The sequence below is a fragment of the Aythya fuligula genome, chromosome 9 (assembly GCF_009819795.1).
Source record: "Aythya fuligula isolate bAytFul2 chromosome 9, bAytFul2.pri, whole genome shotgun sequence".
Taxonomy (NCBI): domain Eukaryota; kingdom Metazoa; phylum Chordata; class Aves; order Anseriformes; family Anatidae; genus Aythya; species Aythya fuligula.
In genome coordinates, this window is record NC_045567.1 from 17,814,876 (window position 1) to 17,833,653 (window position 18,778).

An 18,778-nucleotide genomic window follows, 5' to 3' on the forward strand; every position below is an offset into this window, starting at 1 on the left:
GAAACCCAGAGTCCCAGGACCTAGATCCATCTGTGACTCCTCTCGATAAATGTGAGTGTCAGGCAGCATGGCTGGCTTATTCACGCAGGAGCCTGGCATGTAAGCTTTGATGGCATGGCCCTGCTTACATCCTGGCTAACCACCGATTGAGAGCATTACTATCTGCCAGCTTTGGAGGCTGTTAGAAAGACTTCAGCAGGTAAGGCTGAGCATAGCAGCTACAGGGGCTGATCCTGGCAGACTCTGCGGTGCTGGTACTGGCTAGCAAAAGTGTGATTGCTCACAATGCTGCTGTCTGTGCATGTCTTGTGCTGCAAGGCTTCTCTTATTTCTCCCTACAGCCTTGCTGTTCCAACCATAGTGACATGTTTTCCTAGTCAAAGGTACTAGATCCTTTTCAATGAGCTTGCTGCTAAACTGTATTTTCCTTTGATGAGAGCTACATCCCATCACCTGTTTTTCTTTTTTGTTTGTTTGTTTGTTGCTCTCCATTGAAACTCAGTGAGCCTAACTCAGCCTGGGGGCTCTGTTTAGCTCAGCTGATTTAATCACCTTGACCTCATGTCACCTTTCTAATTGATTAGCTCTTGCTCAGGCTTGAACTGAATCAAAAAAAAATCTCTATTTTCAGTTGTCATCCAGTGCTAACCTTTCCTTTCCCATAAGCTGAATGGCTGACCCTTCCTTCCTTATTTTTCTTCCCTCTCCCTCTCTCTCCTAGTTGATGCTTCCACCAGCCTTAACCTTGAGCGCACAGCGCTTGCTAGAAAGCGATTCACATTGCAAGGTCTTTCCAACCGCAGAGCTCCACCCAAAGGTAAAATCACCACATGCAGCATTTGGTCTCTGGCCATCTGTCTCCTGCACTCCCACAATGTTCTCTCCATCACATAGTGCCATCCATCACTATTTCCTAGAGTGCTGCCGCATCCCACCCAAATGCGCCTGTCTGATACACATTTATGACTCCTCCAAGACCTTGTTAGCAGAAATGGCTCTCATGGCAGTGTTGGCAAGGCAAGCTTTAAGTTGAGTGGTTGGATCTTTTCATAGTGCACAGTGCAAGTAAGGTTTGTTTCCTTTTTTTTTTTTTTTTTTTTTTTCCCCAAGGGCCAAAGTGTGAAGATCTTTTTTAGACAACCTAACTTCTTTCAGCAGTTTACTGGCTTGTAAGGAAGAGTATCATCGTTGTGTTGTGTTGCACTAGGTTTTCATGTGTTAAATCATTCACTGGCTGGAGCCTTTGGTTTATCAAATATTGCTCAGCCATGACCTAGTGGTAAGACTTAGGAACTGCGATTTAGAAGATCTGGAGTTTGTAGTCATTTCTACCAAATTGTGTTGTATGACACTTTAAAATGATGTGAGTCTTTGTGCATAGATGTTTAGAAGACACTTAATATCCATGAGTAGAGAGCATTGCATGTTCCTGACTGTACTAGGAAGAGACCTTAGAGGAATGAAAGAGAGGTGAATAGAAATGAAATTGAATGACCACATGCACAATCACTCTGAAAATATAAGGTAATTATTCTTTTAATTGTTATTATATTGCTTTTCCCTTGCTCTGAAAAATATTTCTTATGTGAGACAAAGGGCTAGTATGCACTGATGAAGAGGGTCAGCATCAAAGGAGGAAGAAGTAAGTTCAGGAAGAAGAGTAAGGAAGTAAGAGTAAAGTAAGGAAGAAGAGTAAAAAGAAAAATACAGAGGAGTTATAGTAAAATGTTACAAAGAGAGAATATGACGAGCTAGGGCAGCTGTAAGATTATGGCTGCAAGGATAAGGCAGTAAGATTGGTAAACCACATCAACGTTCTGAAAACAAAAAAAAGAGTGGTTTTCAGATCCTCTGACTTGGGGAAATCAATCACAAAATGCAGATCTGCCAAGTGCAGGATAATGCTGTAATTCAGGGGAGTTCAGATCTGCATTTTTGGTTTGGGTTTCCTCCTCCTTTTTATCTGAAGTTGTGTCGTTATGTGAGATGTCTTGTGTTTTGTCCAGTATTTCCATGTTCCAGACAGCAAGGCACACTTCAGAAGAGTTCATACCCGTAAGGTGTAGCCACTGTCACCTCAAAGACTTGCTGGCTCTGGTTACTTGAGGTTCCTGTGACAAACCTCCCCTACGCAACGGCCCATGTTTGCTGATTTCCCTTTGTTGTGCTGTTCAGTTATTAATCCGGCCTAAAGGAAACCACTTGGCAAATGGCCTCAACGTTTTGCAAAGTGTGGTCATTTCTGTAGGCAATGTTGTGACAAAAACTATGCCAGCACTGACTGGCTGCCAGCATAACTGGCTGTTCTGGCAGATTGGAAACAGTGAGAAGGTAATGGGGAAGTTACTGCAGTAACCTTGTGCTGCTTTTGACCCTTTTGTGTAAAGATTCATTACTGGCCCTGGCAGAAGATGGCATACTGAGCTCAGCTTACTGTGGTTTGGACCCATTGTGTCTGTTCATGGCCAGAACACATAAAAGGGAAAGTCTGAACAACAAAATGATGAGACTAACCAGGGGAAAACAAGACTGCCAAATGGATGCTTGAAGCATTGCTGAACTGTCTGCTTGAGGTAGATATCATGGAGAAGAAAATATTGTATAGAAGCACCATGGTGCGTTGGTGAAGGAAATGCTGATGCGTGGAGGAGAAGCCTCACCAGCCTCCACTCCATCAGTATGGAGAGCCCCAAGTCTCATACCAGAACTGGCACCGAATACAAAAACCCACACTTGCAGTACTTTGCATTTCCCCTCTCGCAGCATTAGCTGTCATGGCTCGTGGAGCCAAGCTCCAGTTCCTCGGAACTGGCACGGGGTCTCCAAGAGCTGCAAGAAGCAGTGTAAATGTAACCAAATCCTACGAGTACAAAGTGAAGTTTTCTTTGCATTTTAATAAGGGCGGTCACAGCAGCCTACATTTGGAATAATTCTATATTAATCATCACTGAGGGCAGAGCTTAACCTCTTGTTTTAATTCAGCCTTAGGAGGCATAAATAAGGATATACTTGAACATGTGTGCTTATCAATATCAATTTACTGCTATCGATATGTGAGTAAGGAGCTGCATTAATGCTTACAGGAGTTACAGACTTTTTACAAAGGCAGAAGTACAGTTAAAAATGCACTGAGATTTTACAGAGCTAATATGGTTCCCTGATGTTTTGGCATAACAAACATTGCAGAAATTGCTGTTTGACCACTCATGCTAATTTCTGCTCTGCTGGAAACAGACAGTGAATGTGACATTTATGAGGCAGAACTATGGAAAAAAACAGTGTAAAGAGAAATGTTGTGAGGATGACAAGTGTGAAAGAGAATTTTAAGATTCCTGAAACACAAATCTTCATAGTAATATAGTTTTGCAGAGCATATTTAAAACTGAAGTTTAAAATCACATGATATTTCTTTTACTCCAGTGCTGTTTGACACATAACCATGAAAAAAAAAAAAAAAAAGAAAAGAAAGAAAGAAAAAAGAAGATACAGTAAGAGAAAAGAAAGCTATTGGAATGGAAGAGTCTCTCTGAATCTTAGTCACTGACTGGAAACATCTAGGCGAAGATTCAGCAAAGATATACACATGTTCTACAAAGAGCTTTCTGTGATATAATTCTTGACCTGCCCCAGGAAAATCTTCAATGAAAATAGAACAATTTATTTTTTACAGAAATCTTTCTTTGATATTTTAAAAAATCAAAACATGAAAATCACAAATATTTTTTAACAATCTGCAAAGTTTCAACAGAATATTTAAAGCCAATTCTAATGCCATTTTCAGCTGAAGCTGTGTCCTGGTATAGTTAACTGTTCAAGGATCTTACTGAAACTGAGATCTGAAGGCTAGGAATAGCTTTACTCATGTCTCAAAGAAAATACTCACTTGAGTAATGCATCACATGGGCTTGGACTGTTTGCAGCAGAAGAGACTGAAATTTTAATCCTGAAATATTTGTAAGCAAGCAACTTTTTCTCCCAAGTGTTGCTGCTGTAGTTGGTAGGTGCAAGAGCCATGTTACTGTGCTTCTGGATGTGTAGATGCAATCTCCTAAGAGCTGTTCAATGATGAGAAAGCGTTTTGAAACATTACATGCTCGCTGAAGCTAGCGGTTAGTCCATTAATACCTTTGATCTGTTTATGAACTATTTTGAGAAAAAATGTGGCTCACATCTCACAGTGAAATCTTAGAAAGTTGTGTGTTTATTCCCAAACAGCCTTTGGGAAAAGGCATGATTTGAATTGGAATAAACAAACAAAAAAAAACCTCTCTGGTGACTTCATTTTTCTGAGCTGATTTACACCCATAAGGAGAGGACATTCCCACAGCGAACTCACAGAAATGACAAACGTGAATTCTAAACTGTTTGTGTTTGGTTTGCAGTGTATTTTAGGCCAGTCATCACAGAACAAGCAGCTCAGTGTCTAAATAATCTGAAGTTCATCTGCAGACACACACCCCGCTCTAACCATCATCCTCATCTCTGTGTTTTGTAGCTGTACTTAGACTACTTGGTTGCTACAACATTAACTGGCTAAAACATTAAGTTTCCCTTCGGCAGCATTAAGATTGGCTCAGTTGGAATTGCTTTGAAAATATGTTTATATAAACTCTTTTCTGTGCTTTTCACTTTGTAGAAAGTATCTCTCCTGGCTGTTTTAGGGAGCAACCTACCTTTTATTTACCCTTTTCCAGCTGCTGCTTTGCTTTGGACATCTTTTACCCTCAGTGCTTATTAACCTCTAATCCTGCCCTGCATTGCATCTATTCTCCCAGATCCAGAATCTAAGGAAAGAGAAGTTACCCGTCGCTTTTCCCTAGCCTCCTCCATCAGCACCACAGCTAACGCATCTACTGTGACCAAAGGTACCGTCATGCTGCTTGCTTAGCTACCCTTCTCCCTCCCTGCTGACTGATTCATTTGCTGCCAAAAACTGTTCACAGAGTGAGTTATCAAGCTCAGTTTTTATAAATGCATGAGGTTGCAGTAGAAGAAGAATCAGGATGAGTATAACACCTCTAGGGAGGCAGGCCAAGACATCTGAACTTTGTGTCAAGGTGTGCTCCCATTTCTCAGCTTCAAGGAGTGGTGATGATTTCATTGGAAACTCTATTTGCTTTTGGCTGTTACGGGTTAGTTTTCCAACTTCTCCATGCAATTAATTTAGCCAAAATTCAACAGAAATTATTTTTCCATTTCCTTAAAGCTGCTTAGGAATTGTAGATTTCAAGAAAGATAGGTTGTGCTCTTTGAGTAGCAGTAATCAATAAGAAAGCTTAAAATCAAGCCAAAAATAGAGTAGCAATTAGTGCCAGTTTTAAGCATATTTAGTGTAATTACAGTTATGATTCGAATACTTTCAGAGTGGCAGGAAGTGAAAGCATGGTGGAGTTTATAAGGAGAAGGATGTGATGTGACCACTCTATATAAATACTTCTTTGCCAACCTCTTTAGACAATATTTCAGCATTACCACATGAAAATTACAGGCACAGCGTGGGAAAAGAGGTTCTTATAGTGTCCAGTCTTTGGCATCAGCTTCAGATATATATGGTCAATTATTAGGTAATGGGAAAACTGATAACCTACAAAATTACTCCCTAAGCTAGGGAATAGAAAGAAGCACATACATAGAAACAGAATGGGCAAACTAGGGTTGTTCTGTAGTGTGATTTACAAGAGGGTGTGTATGAATTACAGTGAAATTCAAACTTTGTTAAGGTTTCATGTAAAAGAAAAAAGTCGTAGGATCCTGTCTACCATTGGGCTGTTGGAATTTTCTTGGGAGGATGAGAAAACTACTTTTGTAATCATTTTAAAAGCTAGAAAACAAAACCAGTGCTTTCCAATTAAGCGTTTTATTTACAGCATATACTTCAAAAAATGTTTAGCTTAGCTCCATCACATCATAAGCTCTCTACATGTGTAGTCAGGACACAGGAGAAGCACTGTCCGTGGAGCTGTGAAGGATGCCCTCCAATTCTGTGGGACTTAAGTGTTGGCTTTCTTCAGCCTTTCCCTGCCAGCCTTATACGAAGCTGAGATTGTGAGTCTCCCTGCATTAGTGCCATCTCCTGGACAAGCGTGAGATAAACCATCTGTGAATCCTGTTTGGAAGCAGATACATTTATTGTGTCTTAATGTCTTTTGCAAAACGAGGCCCGTTTCCTATTCACACCACAGAAGTGTTTGTCTTCACCACTTAGAACTCAGGGGATGGTCATTTTTCTGGGCAACATGGAAAGTATTAGGCAGGTCATGGTTCTAGGTAATGGGAAAGCAAGTTTCTCTTTTAACAGTATTTACAGCCTTGTGACTCTGCAAACTTCACACAGGTCCCCTTGTTCCTGCAGTTAAAGTCAAGAGACATGAAATAAAGAGTGACCCAACTCCCTTGGGGTTTGAAGGTATGAGTATTTCCATCCTGCATGAAAACCTGTTTGGCAATCTTTTGATATTATTCACCCAATTCACATCTCATTGCTGCTGGTGGATGACACTGGACTCCATGTAGGCATTCAGGGTTTGGTGTCACTTTATCTGTTTAACTGTGATAAACAAAACATGTCACCTCTTTTCTTGTCACCTGCACTCATGCCATATTTATGAACTTTCACCTAGAGATGGGCCTGAATTAAAACCTCAATTATCTGCCTATTTTGGGAAATAATGCTCTAGACTATGATCTGGATCTGGGTTTTTTTACCCAGCTTCTACCTCACCCTGTGGAGCGGGAGGAGAGTTTAGCAGCAGCGAGCCAAGGGCTACTTTTCACTTTCACCTGCAGTCTGGCCACTTGCATCCCTCTTCCCTTGTTGGGCTTTGCACCTAATAAGAGGAACAGGAGCCACATGCATGAAGATCACAAAAGAGGCTAGACTACATCAATATCCATTTAAGGTGCAGTGTTTCATTTCAGTCAAGCAGAATTTCCACCTGTTTGTTGCAGCAGGTTCATCGATTACTGTTTAATAAACAATACCAAAAAGTTAAACTGGGAAGTGATTCTCCAACTACTGGAAGATCGCCAGCTTCCAATGCCAACTTTTTCCCTTGCACAAGAATCTGCCAGAGCACATTGCTCTGTGGGACACAAGCAGTCAGGTACCCCCGTTGCAGGAGAGGGAGAAGAGACACATAGGCTGAGGAATCCTTTCTTATAATTGTGTTGCTCTGCACAAAACCCTGGTAGAAAGGACAGATGGCCCGGCCAGTGATGGAATTGTTAACACATCAGAGCTACCTGCTCTGTTGCTCCCAGGAGACAGCAAAGGAGGAGACTGGAACAAAGAGGCTGGAAGAAGTTCAGAGGCAGCGGATGAAATAGTGGTTTTGCTGTTTGCAGGATATTTCCTCATGCTTGTGATACCTGGCACTAAGTTTGGAATTAATTTGGCACTCAGCATCATTTTCCCAAACTGCAGTGATTGTAGCTCACTTTTCTCCATGATAGACACTTTTCTCAGCATATCACTTGGTTGCAGAGGCAGGAGGTATTTCAAGGTGCAAGTACTAGTGATAGGACTCCAGAGCTGAGTTGATCCTCACTGGTTAAAGAATATGGTCCTACTGCATAAGAGCCCTTGCCAGACTGAGTTTCTTTAAGCAGGAAGCAATGAGCGTTGTCATCCCTTTACTGGAAGATGTTGCTGCTGTTGCCAGAGCTCTGACAGAGTTAACAATGTTAAGGATTTGATTTACTTAGATAAAAACTTCCCCCACAAAACCGCATTCTTCAAGAGTGCTGTCATTCAGTTCTGGCAGGGAAGAAGAGCCTCCCTGGTCTGTTTTCATTGCTGTATGGTTGAACATCAATCCCATATACCACCACCTACAGAATGATTTGAAAGCTGCAAGAAAAGTATGTTAAAAATGGGTGAGGAAGCTGTAGAGAAATAGAACACTGCACTGTACAGCAACTGCTTGCATTATTTCACATCGGTATTTGTTTGACTCATATGGCTGTTCTCTGTCATTCCCACATTGTTCTTCTGAGGAATACTGCTGTAGTTTCACTCATTTGTGCTCATCAAATGTCTCCTCTTTTTATAACCATTGGATCCCAATCCACCTGTTTGTTTAAGAGACAACCAGTTGCAGAGGTGATACTGGAAGTCCCTTTGTACTGGTTGTCTGGTCACTGTTTCACCTTTAAGACAAAAAACTATACTTCCTGTCACAGATGCTTTTGAGAACACCATATTGGCCCAGACTAAATGTAATACTGGTTCCACCACGAGACCTGTACCTAGATCTGCTTCACAGACAGGTAAACAAAATTAAAACATTTATCATCATCTTGATTCAAGAGTGTAATGTAAGTTTATGACAACATTTATTCTCTTTAACTAAAAGATATTTTTCTTGTACAATGAACATTATTTTTCTTGAAAGCAGCGAGAGAACAAGCTTGGATCAGTAGCAGTTATAGAAACAATGTCCCAGCATCTGGTTTCCTACAGTTCAGGCATAGCTGAAAATAATTCTTTGAATGGATGTCAGAGAGCTCAGAATTTGATCTGTGATATTTTATAGCTTGAATGAAGTATGTCTGAAGTTATTGTAGCAATTTGTGTGGAAGAGGAAGATTGATGCATGTATTTGTAAGAAATTCTTGCTGCCTAGCTTTCTGCCTTGGATATATCCTTTGAATAACAGTGGCAAAAGATCACTGATGCTTTGTCTAAGCGAGAAGATGTGTTGTGTTGTGTTTTGTTTTGTTTTGTTTTGTTTTCTTTCTGGTATTCATAGCTTGACTTGCAAATTTGAACTAAAATTGCTATAGCAGTTTAAATCTAAACACCATCAACATGTTCTTGTACATACAGACAGCTGGTTGTGTTTTGCTGGTGTTATTCTACTGATAGAGGATACAGGGTCCAGTTCTAAATTCTGTGGGCTCTGTAACTGAAATTGTCTCTTTTATCTTGGTGTGAACACTCACAATGCAGCACATGAACGCCATTCAGAGACTAGTTTATACCTTGAAAAATGTCACCTGGGTGCCATAACCATACTTGCAGGGTTATGACTGAGGATGCTGGTCTGGTGGAAGACAGTCGCTGTCTCTTGTAACTGAATTGTAATGGTCAGGGCAGCCACAACCTCTGGGCAACAGGAGGAAGGAGAAGGGGCTGCAGAGCTGCACAACCACACGTTCCACACACTTAGTTATTCTTAAATAAAGATTAAAATTACTTTTATTCTTTAATTATTCTTTAAATATTCCTTATATTTAATTTAAACAATTATTTAAATAATTATTAATAACCTACCACCAGAGGTCTGGTTGCCTTGCACCTTGTTTATTCTGTCCCTTCCCTGCATTTTCAGCCTACTCCAGGGCACAGTCTTTTAAGTTGCTCAGATGGTAATATTACCTTGGGGTGTGATGGAGATAAGTCAACCAAAATTCAGTGGCTTTGATTTGTAGATAAATATGTGGAGGTAAGCTAGAAAATGAATGAGCGTGGTTTTCTGAAAATCATTTTGGCAAAGTCATAATTTGCTACAGTACTTGCTATACAGAAATATTCCTGACCTTGTTTTTGTACCTCATGAACTGAAGAGATTTAGTGATGGTAAACACAGAAGGTATTGATGCACATGTGCATCATGGCCACACAGTCCACCCTCCTACAAATGACAGCAACTGGTACAGATGTTTTAGAGAGAGACTAATAGCTGCAGTGTAATTTTTATGGCAAAATCAGGGAAGAAGCTGTAAAAAGGTATGAGTAATTCAGTACGTGAAATAGCAGGAAGTGAACCTGTGACATTTATTTTTAAAAGACTGAGTCTGAAAGCAGCTAATGACCAATAGCTAACTCTTTTTGGTTTATCTCTTTTGAAAAGGTTGGCCCAGCAGGCAACTGCCATCTCTAGACACATTTGAAGATTTCGAAGCCATCCCCTCCAGCATGGATGAACTCTCCAACTCTTCAGACATGGAGGAAGAGACCAACCCTAACAACGTAATTCCTTTTTCAAAATAAAGTACAACCTTTCACAGTACAACCTTTTCTTCTCTAAGGATCAAGATTTAGCCTACAAAGTTTGTGTTCATACCTGCCTTAAATTTATGGATGTGTGTCAAGACAGAAGATGGGAGTTTGATCTGGCATGTTAAGGAATTATTCTAAGGCTATTTTATTGATAAGGATCTGTACCGTTAAAAGCCACCCTTACTTGTAAGCTGTAGCTTTACCTTTATTGCTAAATTACAAAAGTGGGAGAAAACACTGAACCCTCTATAAATATAATTCCAGACTTTTCCAGGTAACATAAGCTGGTGTCACAAAATCAGTTTCTGTATCAGAATAATGTCTGCTTGGTTAATTCTGAAGCCTGGATGCACAGCACAGTTCTTTCCTGAGTTTTAATAATGTTTAATCGTGGGCATGATAAAAATAATAGAAAGTGACACAATTCCCCAGAAGAGAAATATCTGCTAGCTTGAAATGCTTGATTCAGTGTTCAACCAAACTCACTTCCTGTTGCACAATGTTCTTTCCTCCATAATGACTATAATTCTGGTGCATTTTTTCATTTATTTTAGGGGACCAATCTTTTTCGGGTAGAAGGAAGTTTTGACAGCTGTTTCCCAGATTCTCTTACACTTGAGGATGGAGATCTAGTGCAGTTTGTGCAGGAAGGAGAAAATGGACAATGGTAAGTACAGCAGAGAGACAATTTAACAGGTAGAATGTCTACAGTCTATTGGAAAAGATAGAAAATGTTCAGGAAAATGCCAAAGCACATTCAAACTCTGTCTGAATCCACACACTCCATTGACCAAACTGTGAAAAGGCAGTGGTGAGCATGAGCATAGAAGCAGCTTTGTTTAATTCCACTTAGTTGACTTTCATCCCAAATGATTGTGATACGAGGCTTGAGAGGATGGGAGTTTGTATGAAGGGAAATAAAGGAGAATATTTGGACTTTTCACACCTAGCTAGGACAGCTGTCAAAGGCTGCATCCTTTGATAGGATACATCCGTAAAATCTCATTGCCTTCCACCAAGCTGCAGCAGTGAACCAGAGAGCACGTTTAGCTCCAAAGGCTTAGATATAAGGCTGTATCTCAGGCATGACTGACCAAGTGAGTGTTAGGAACAGACCTGGCAAGGTGTCTGAATTCTCCTTCCATGGCCAATTTGGAGGAAGATCTGATCTCCTTGAAGTGCCCGTATGGTCAGACCCCTCACTCAGAAGTGGCATTCAGCTGAGGTGAGAGCAAGTCCCACAGTGTGAAGCAGTTTTTAGTAGTGAACTAAAACCATGCACCCTGGATGATACTTTCAGGAGGGGAAATGGATGATTCAGTTTCTTTCAAATTCAGCTCTGAATTTGGTCCAGGGTCCCAAACACAGACCGAGGCCATTGCCTCCTTCTCACACAATCTGCTTACAAGTGAGCTTGTTCTGTGGTACTGAGTCACCATCTCAGGCTGCTGAGACTGGGGCAACAGATAACTGTAGGACTGCCCTGGGTAAAACACATGCTTTACACCTACTTGGTAACCATTACCTGCTTAGTTTAGGAAATAGCTGTCCAACACACATCTCTAAGAAACACAACTCAGGGAAAGAGAATGCAAGGAAATGCACTGACTGTTCTCTGAGTTACAGGTTAGTGAAGAAACTCGTCTCTGAGAAAAGTGAATGGGTTCCTTCCAGTATATTGCAGCCAGCAGAGGGGGACAGTAACAACGTAATTAAGAACAGCAATGCAGGTAACAGAGGAAATGTTTTACTGGTATTTAAAATCTCTTCTGTCTGTGTATGTGTGTGTGTGTACATCTGCTGAAAAAGGAAGTAATAAAAAGTACACTTCCTATATTAAAGTATTTAGCCTGAGTGTATGTCTGTGCTGCAGTCTCTGGTGACACAGCTGAGCTAGCCTGAAATTTGGTGCTTTGGGTGTCAGAGCTAGCTAGGCACAACAGCTTACCTTGGTCTAATTATTTTCCCCTTCTCAGAGGGAATTTGAATCTTCCACCAAATTCCTGTGGCTACCAGTACCTGGGCTAGCTACTTTACAGCTAATCCAAGTGTGTTACATGGTTGGGTATGTTGTAACTGTGGCATAGCTTTCATCCTAACACAGGTACCATTTGGATTTAGATCAGCATCAGGGCTGTGATTCTGGTCTAGGTTTGAAAATGTTAAAATCTCATCAACTGTTAATGCTTTCATGATATTTCACTACTGTCTACAAAGACCGGAGAAAGGGCTGCTATGGTGAGATCTCACCCAAACAAACACTAAAAGTCATTCTTTCTCCTTCAGCTTTTGTTCTGATCTAACACCCAAACAGGTTGCACTGGAAAAGCTGTATCTCAATGACTCTGCAGATCAAAGGTTTAAAATTTTAGATTAAATTTTGCCCATCCATAAGCATAATTTACTAAAATGTGCCCTGGTTTTCTGTTGGTAACAGAACAAAGCAAAATCTGGCACAGCCACTCTCTGGGGACCTGCAATAGAGAGCTGCCAGCAGCTATTTATTCTGAGTTATTAGTTTCCTTTGTTGATGTTTTTATTTGGTTTGTTTTTGTTGGTGGTGGTTTTGGTCAGTTCATTAAAGTGGAGAAAACCCTTCTTGAAAGTTAACAGGATTCTTTGCTGTGGTTTAAAGGGAGTTTGGTAATTGCTGCTCCTCCGCCTGCACAACAGGTCAGTTCTGTCTACAGCCTCAGTGCCTTAACTATGGCTCTGATTATGTTAGCATGTCTGATGCTTTAAAAGAAAACCCAAACCATGCACATTACAGTTAATTACTTGCCAAAAGAGCCTCCCGTGCCTTTTTTTTTTTTTTTTTTTTTGAGTGAAGGGAATAGGAGAATGGTAGAATTGTGATTATTTTACTTATTTTTTTATTTTATTTCAGGCTTTTAACAATCAACCTCAAGACTGTAGATGGGAAATCCTTTAGACGTGTTGTAGTGACAATGCCCATGTCCTCCTTTTCAGACACGTACAATGATTCCTGCAGCACGGCCTCAGTAGAGTCAGACACCAAGGAGAGTGAGGTGGCCAAAAGCTTCCCAGCAGAACAGAGGGCTGGCAGCTGAATGGTAGGACCAGCCTTCCTCAGGACCCTATCCATCTCTTTATTTATTTTGGGTGGACACTGGATCAAAGTTGCCTTTCTCACAAGCTCTGAGCTTCATAATTCTCTGAAACTTCATCAGCATGAACAGATGAGAACTGCGAGGTCCACCTGGCAAGCTGGGAAAAACAAACCCAAAAGGAACATGAACATCCAGACAACATCAAAAACCACCATCAGTATTAGAGGAGAAAAATGCTTCTTGCATTGTTTATCAAACTGTTTCAGAAGATGTGGCCTAAATTAGGTCGACAGCAGAGCTGGAGAGTTACTATGCACGCACCTTTTGGCAACTTTGCTTGAACACCAAGTTACTGCAGAGGGACACATACATGGTTTTGAGTTCTTGCTCTATTATGGGGTCGCCTGGAGGTTTTCCCATTTGCTTGCCTCAGTGGCTGTGCCTTCCCCGCCCTCCTTAATTCCAGCTGATACATCACAAATGTGCCCTTTTTGCTGATGGTAAACACCAAAACCATCACATTTTAGGTTGGTTGTGGAAAGGAAACTTCTGACTTGGGCCATCGGAGAGGCTTCATGCAGCAGTGACTTGACTACTTTTGCAATGGCACAGTGAACAACCTGCTGCACACAGCATTATTTTGGGATGATGCAGATGGCAACTCCTGGCCATGATGTGGAGGTGCAGTGCTTAGCTGGGAGGCAAGGATGTGTGACAGTTACTGTGACAAAGAACATGTTTGACTCTTTATACAATAGAAGTCATTCCTCTGCCCCCTCTGCAGTCTGTGGTTGCTGGTTCACAATCCTTTGCATTTGGTGCCGAGAATTCAATTGAATGCCATTTAATGTCATATGTTTGAGTAGACTGCATGCTTTTTTTGTGTGCTGGGCTATGGAGTAGGAACATTTCACCCCCCACATGGAATATACTTAATCATCACAAATAGGCAGTGAGCATTAGATGCTCCAATGAGTGGATAAAGTGTTGTAGTTAAATACTTATTTCCAAGACATTTGGTTAAAGGACTGTACCAAATCTCTGCCACATAAGGATGTAATGTACAATATAAAGTGATTACAGATTTTATTATTCCAATATAAGCCATTAGCTCATTTAGAGCAGCTGTTAAGGTGTGAAGGTATTTTGGTGGTAATTGGGTCTTAGGTCCCACAAAAGCTGCTAGTACTTTAGTAAAAAATAGTATTGACCAAGGTTGCAAACAGGTAAAGATCAGACTGGAAAAAAATGACCCTGGAAGCTCAAAACAGTGATCGGCTTTCAATATTAGAGATTTTTTTTTTATCTCTGAGAACAGTGATGCTCTATGTAAATAAGGGGACACGATCACTAAAAAGGGAGAGAAAGCAAAACCAAATAGTACTCTTTAGTAGTTGAGCCTCTTAGCAAAACAGTAGGAGTCTGTAACATGTTTGCTATCTTCTTTGCAGGGACCTGAATGTTTTTCTTTGTGTCTCAGTGAAGGCTGGTATTGCAAATATCGTAGTGTGTGAGTCAGGATAGCTGCGAAGCAAGTAGATAGTCCCATTCAAGAAAGAGCTTTGAAGTAGGTAGGTAAAGGCTTATTCAGATTTTGTTTGCCTGTGAAGGCTTATTGGTTAATGATGAGTTGCACTGTGGTGGTGAATCCCCATAAATAATGTTCTTCTAACCCTCAGTTTTAAACTCTGGTTTCTGATGTTTTCTGTTTGTGACAAAAGGACTGTAACTTTTTGGTAGCTAATTTTGTCCTACTGAGATAAGAGCTGGTACATTTTGTGCTGGTCATTTACCTTAAAAATGACATGTAGGCTCCCAGGAACATGATTCCTGCTAAAATCTGCTGAAGTTATGAGCACCTTGAGGGAAGAACTGACTCCTTTCAGTCCCCCAAGGAAACGTGCAGTGACATTTTCTTGTAGTGCAATTATTTAATCCTCTCCATAAAATTACTTCACTTTGGTTTCTATATTACTTTCAGTAATTCTTGCATGGCCTGATAACAGTGCTCCTGTCTACCCCTGCCCTATGCACAGGAGAGGAACAGGGAAAGGAGCTTTGATTGCACATTAGTAAGTAAGTATAGTAAGCTTTTGTGTGTGTGTGAGAGAGAGAGATGGGGGAGGGTTACCCTGTGTAAATGAAACTGCCAAAACTAGGATTTGTGACATTGCACATTTGTGGGAAGACCCAAACCTGCACTTTGGAGTTTCTGTGGCGGAATCTCATTCTAATGGTGACATGGCAGTGGGAAGACTTTGTTTGAACTGGAGATTAAAAATCAGGTATTGTGAGTCCTTTTCCTACCTCTGCTGTTTGCAGGGTGTCAGTGTGCTGCTCCTGTATCCCCTGGTGCCTCAGTATCTCCCTGTGAAATGGGAGGTATTGGATTTCCCTCATGTCCAACTCTGGTGTTAAATTCTAGCGTGTGTGCAAAAACTGGGGACCTTTCGGGGAAAGCAAAGCATTCACATGTCCCACTGTGCCGTATGTGAGTGTCAGCAGTGGCATCCTGTGGGGTACTCAAGAGCTGGAGCAGGGAAGAGGATTGCTGCAGAAGTGTCTTCTGTCTCCCAGCTCACCAACCCACTTGATAACTGCAAAGGTATGGGCTGGATTATAACAATTCTTGTTCCTACTTTGCTTTTGAAAACATTTGTTGTTTATTTCAGAATCTCATGTTTTATCCTGTTGGACCAAAGTTTGAGTTACCCCTGCACCAGGAATGTCCCGAGGCTGGCTAGTGCCTCCCTGCCCCACGGCTGTGTGCAGCAGTGACACAGCACTCAGGTCTCAGCAGTCTTTGGGAGCTGGGTTTGCCACAGCTGTCCTCAGACTCGCTGAACCTGAGCAGGGAGCCCACACCAGTTAGTTGTGTCTTTAATCTCTCTGTAGAACCAGAAAGCCAAAGGCAGCTGCCTGTTTCTATCCCCGTGTCCCAGACTCAGACCATGCTGCAGCTGCTGCTGGGGAGTTCCCGGAGCCCTTTGCCTGGCTGATGTCTGCGATGCTCCTCAGACAGTGCGACACTGCTGGCTTTGCATTTTTAAAGAATAAATTTCAGTGAAGGTCAGGCTGACAAGTCCGTGGGCAGCCAACAAGGACTAATGTTCTGGCTTTGCTGATGCAACAGAATGGGGTTTGGTGACTTTTTTTTGTTGTTGTTTTTATTAGTAGACAGAATAGTCTTTTAATTAGTGTATTTTTGTCAAGCAAGGTGATGATTAAGGGAATGACTCTCCATGACTCTCCATGTGCAGTTTGGAATATGATTTGCAAAGGTCCAGCAGCACCAATGCGTACATTAAGGTATAGTTGTTCTGTATGTAGGTCTTTGAGATTATCATTTTCAGATAGATGGACCCAAAAATGGTGGTTTCCAAAGATGGATTTCATTTCAGTGTTGTTTGGAGATAATATAGCAGTCATTTAGAAGTAGCCACAAAGTTCCAGCTGTGGAAAAGACAAGGCCCAAGGTAAATCTGTGCCATAGCAGCACGTGGCTGAGCACCATGCTCTTTTGGGTGTGGGTGGGCCGAGGGCTCCTTCATTGCCAGAGGCAGTGACCAACAGACAGGCAATTACCATGGTATCAGTCTTGCTGCGTTAGTAAACCAGGCCAGAATGTACCCAGGCGTGATCCTCTCCTTCTTTCATTTTCTGACTCCACTGAATGGAGATTCAGACCAGTTATCGTTGTCTGCATCAGAAATGGCTCAGCCAAACCGTGTCTGAACACTGGTTTATCCTGCCAGTCACAACAAAGCTGCGTGTGTGCGTCTTATATCCTGGTTGTGTATGTGATGAAAAGCCATTTTATTATCCATCATTTTCTTAGGTTCTGAGATTTCAGACAGGATTGGGTATGAAAAAGGCCTTGTGCTTCCTTTCCAAAAATACTCAAAGCCTGGTTTCTAATATATATATGATTAGAAATATTTAAGAATAGGGGGAGGAAAAAAAAAAAAAGAGCCAAATTGTGTATTTCTTCTTGCAGTTGGAGCTGAAATAGCTGCTAAGATTTCCTCTCCCCAGCTGAGAATTGGTACAGTTTGTTTTTCTTACATATTTTCCATGGTGTTGATAATGATGTATTTGTATATTGTGACTGATGAGAGATAATCAGACAGGGAAAAAGCACAGAATCATCTGTCCTTTTTTCCAGTCAAGACAGAATGTATGAATTTATTACAAGGAAAAAAAAAAAAAAGTGTGCAAATGAACTTTCTGTAATAAGGCCATTCTGACCTATGTAGAACCACACTTTGTTTGAAATTTATAAAAATTATAACTAGTACAAAGCATTGTGGTTGGTGTCTCTATATGAAGCAACAAGTCACATGAGCTTTCTGTTCAAAATAAATGTGTACTGGTAAAGGCCCATCCGCATAGCTGAAAAAAAACACCCATCCATCCAATATAACTTTATTAGTGCAACATATATGTGTCACAAAAACACAAAGTGTTGTTTTAATTTTCCTTTGCCCCTCTCCCTTAGCCGTGTTCCTGAATCTCTGGGACTCTTAGGAGAGTACAAAGGTTCACCAAGACAGCTGAGAGTTTTGCATGCACATGCTGCAGTTATAAGGTGAGGAAGCTGTAGGGTAACTGTGCTGTAGTTAGTCCCAGGATGCCTGCTACCAGCGGTGTGTTGAGGAGGGCTAATTGATAAAAGTGCTTGTTGTGGATCATGCAGAAAGGCAAGGAGGTAAAAATGAGAATGCAGAAACACACTGCAATTAGAGAGAGCAAAATAAATTGGAACTAATTTTAATCAGCATCCAGATTTCTAGGGGCAAACTTCACCTCTCCTGAGTTTTCAAGTTATTGGCCCTGCCATGTTACTGCATTTTAATATCGATGTGAGAAAAAAAAAAAAAAGAATAAAAAAAGAATCGGGACCATGGCAGATCCCAGACCCTTTCTCCAGTTCCACGAGTGTATTATCTCTTTTCTACAGCCATTAAGCTTTTTCTAGGGCGTGTGTGGCTTTGCTTGCACCCGCACCAAGCAGGCCCCATGGCAAGGGTGCAAGGCTGGAATCTGGCCGCACACACGGGCAGGTGTGATGCTCTGCTGCAGATCTCTGGCGTGTGGCTCCACATGCTAGGACCTGCCCATGCTGCTCCTGTCCTGGCTTGGCATGGCTCACAGAGGACGCCACAGGACATAGGTGAGTCACTGCGTTCTGCTGGGGAGTGGGTTTGGACAAAACACTAATGGTGAGCCACCTCGGGGATCCACCCTGACCACACTCAGTCCTTGGGCAGCAAAGTCTGCCGACAGTCCCCAGCTAGGACCAGAGCCCTTCTGGGTCTTTGCTCAGCCCTGTCTGTCTTTGAGCAGGCTCTCTGAGGAGGCAGCCAGAGATCACACCTCTCCCTTCTGCGCCTTAACCTCAGAGATGGAGTTAAAACCCTAAAGAAACTACTTTGTTAAAGAACATGGGGGAAGGTACAGGTTAGCTTGTCTTAACCCTCCACTGGGGCAGAGCTGCATCTGCTCCAGGTTATCCAAACTGGAGAGAGGAGCACGAAGCTCTGTGCGGCCCCGCAGAGCCCCAGGACTCAGTTTCAGGGAGAGCCTGTCCTCCCCTGTGCTAACCCCGCTGTCCTTTCTGTTTTCACTTTCTTTTCTAAACATCATTTATTTCCTTCTGCATTAGCTTACAGATGCGCAGCATTGCTCTCGCCCTCCCTCCCCA

The 18,778-nt window shown here is 41.7% G+C and overlaps 1 protein-coding gene across 10 annotated transcripts in view; it reads left to right on the forward strand.

Annotated features, from left to right (window-relative positions):
- Positions 1–17,550, forward strand: part of MCF2L2 (MCF.2 cell line derived transforming sequence-like 2) — a 157,540-nt gene extending 139,990 nt beyond the window's left edge. For 5 of the 10 annotated variants that reach the window (XM_032193377.1, XM_032193375.1, XM_032193373.1 and 2 more), the window contains 9 exons: positions 10–51; positions 722–817; positions 4,776–4,865; positions 6,335–6,406; positions 8,182–8,268; positions 9,855–9,973; positions 10,558–10,670; positions 11,630–11,733; positions 12,974–17,550. In XM_032193377.1, the coding sequence (XP_032049268.1) occupies positions 10–51; positions 722–817; positions 4,776–4,865; positions 6,335–6,406; positions 8,182–8,268; positions 9,855–9,973; positions 10,558–10,670; positions 11,630–11,733; positions 12,974–13,074 (824 nt within the window). In that variant the 3' untranslated portion in view covers positions 13,075–17,550. The other 5 variants (XM_032193379.1, XM_032193378.1, XM_032193380.1 and 2 more) reach the window with 5 other exon arrangements.
- Positions 17,551–18,778: the final 1,228 nt, after the last annotated feature.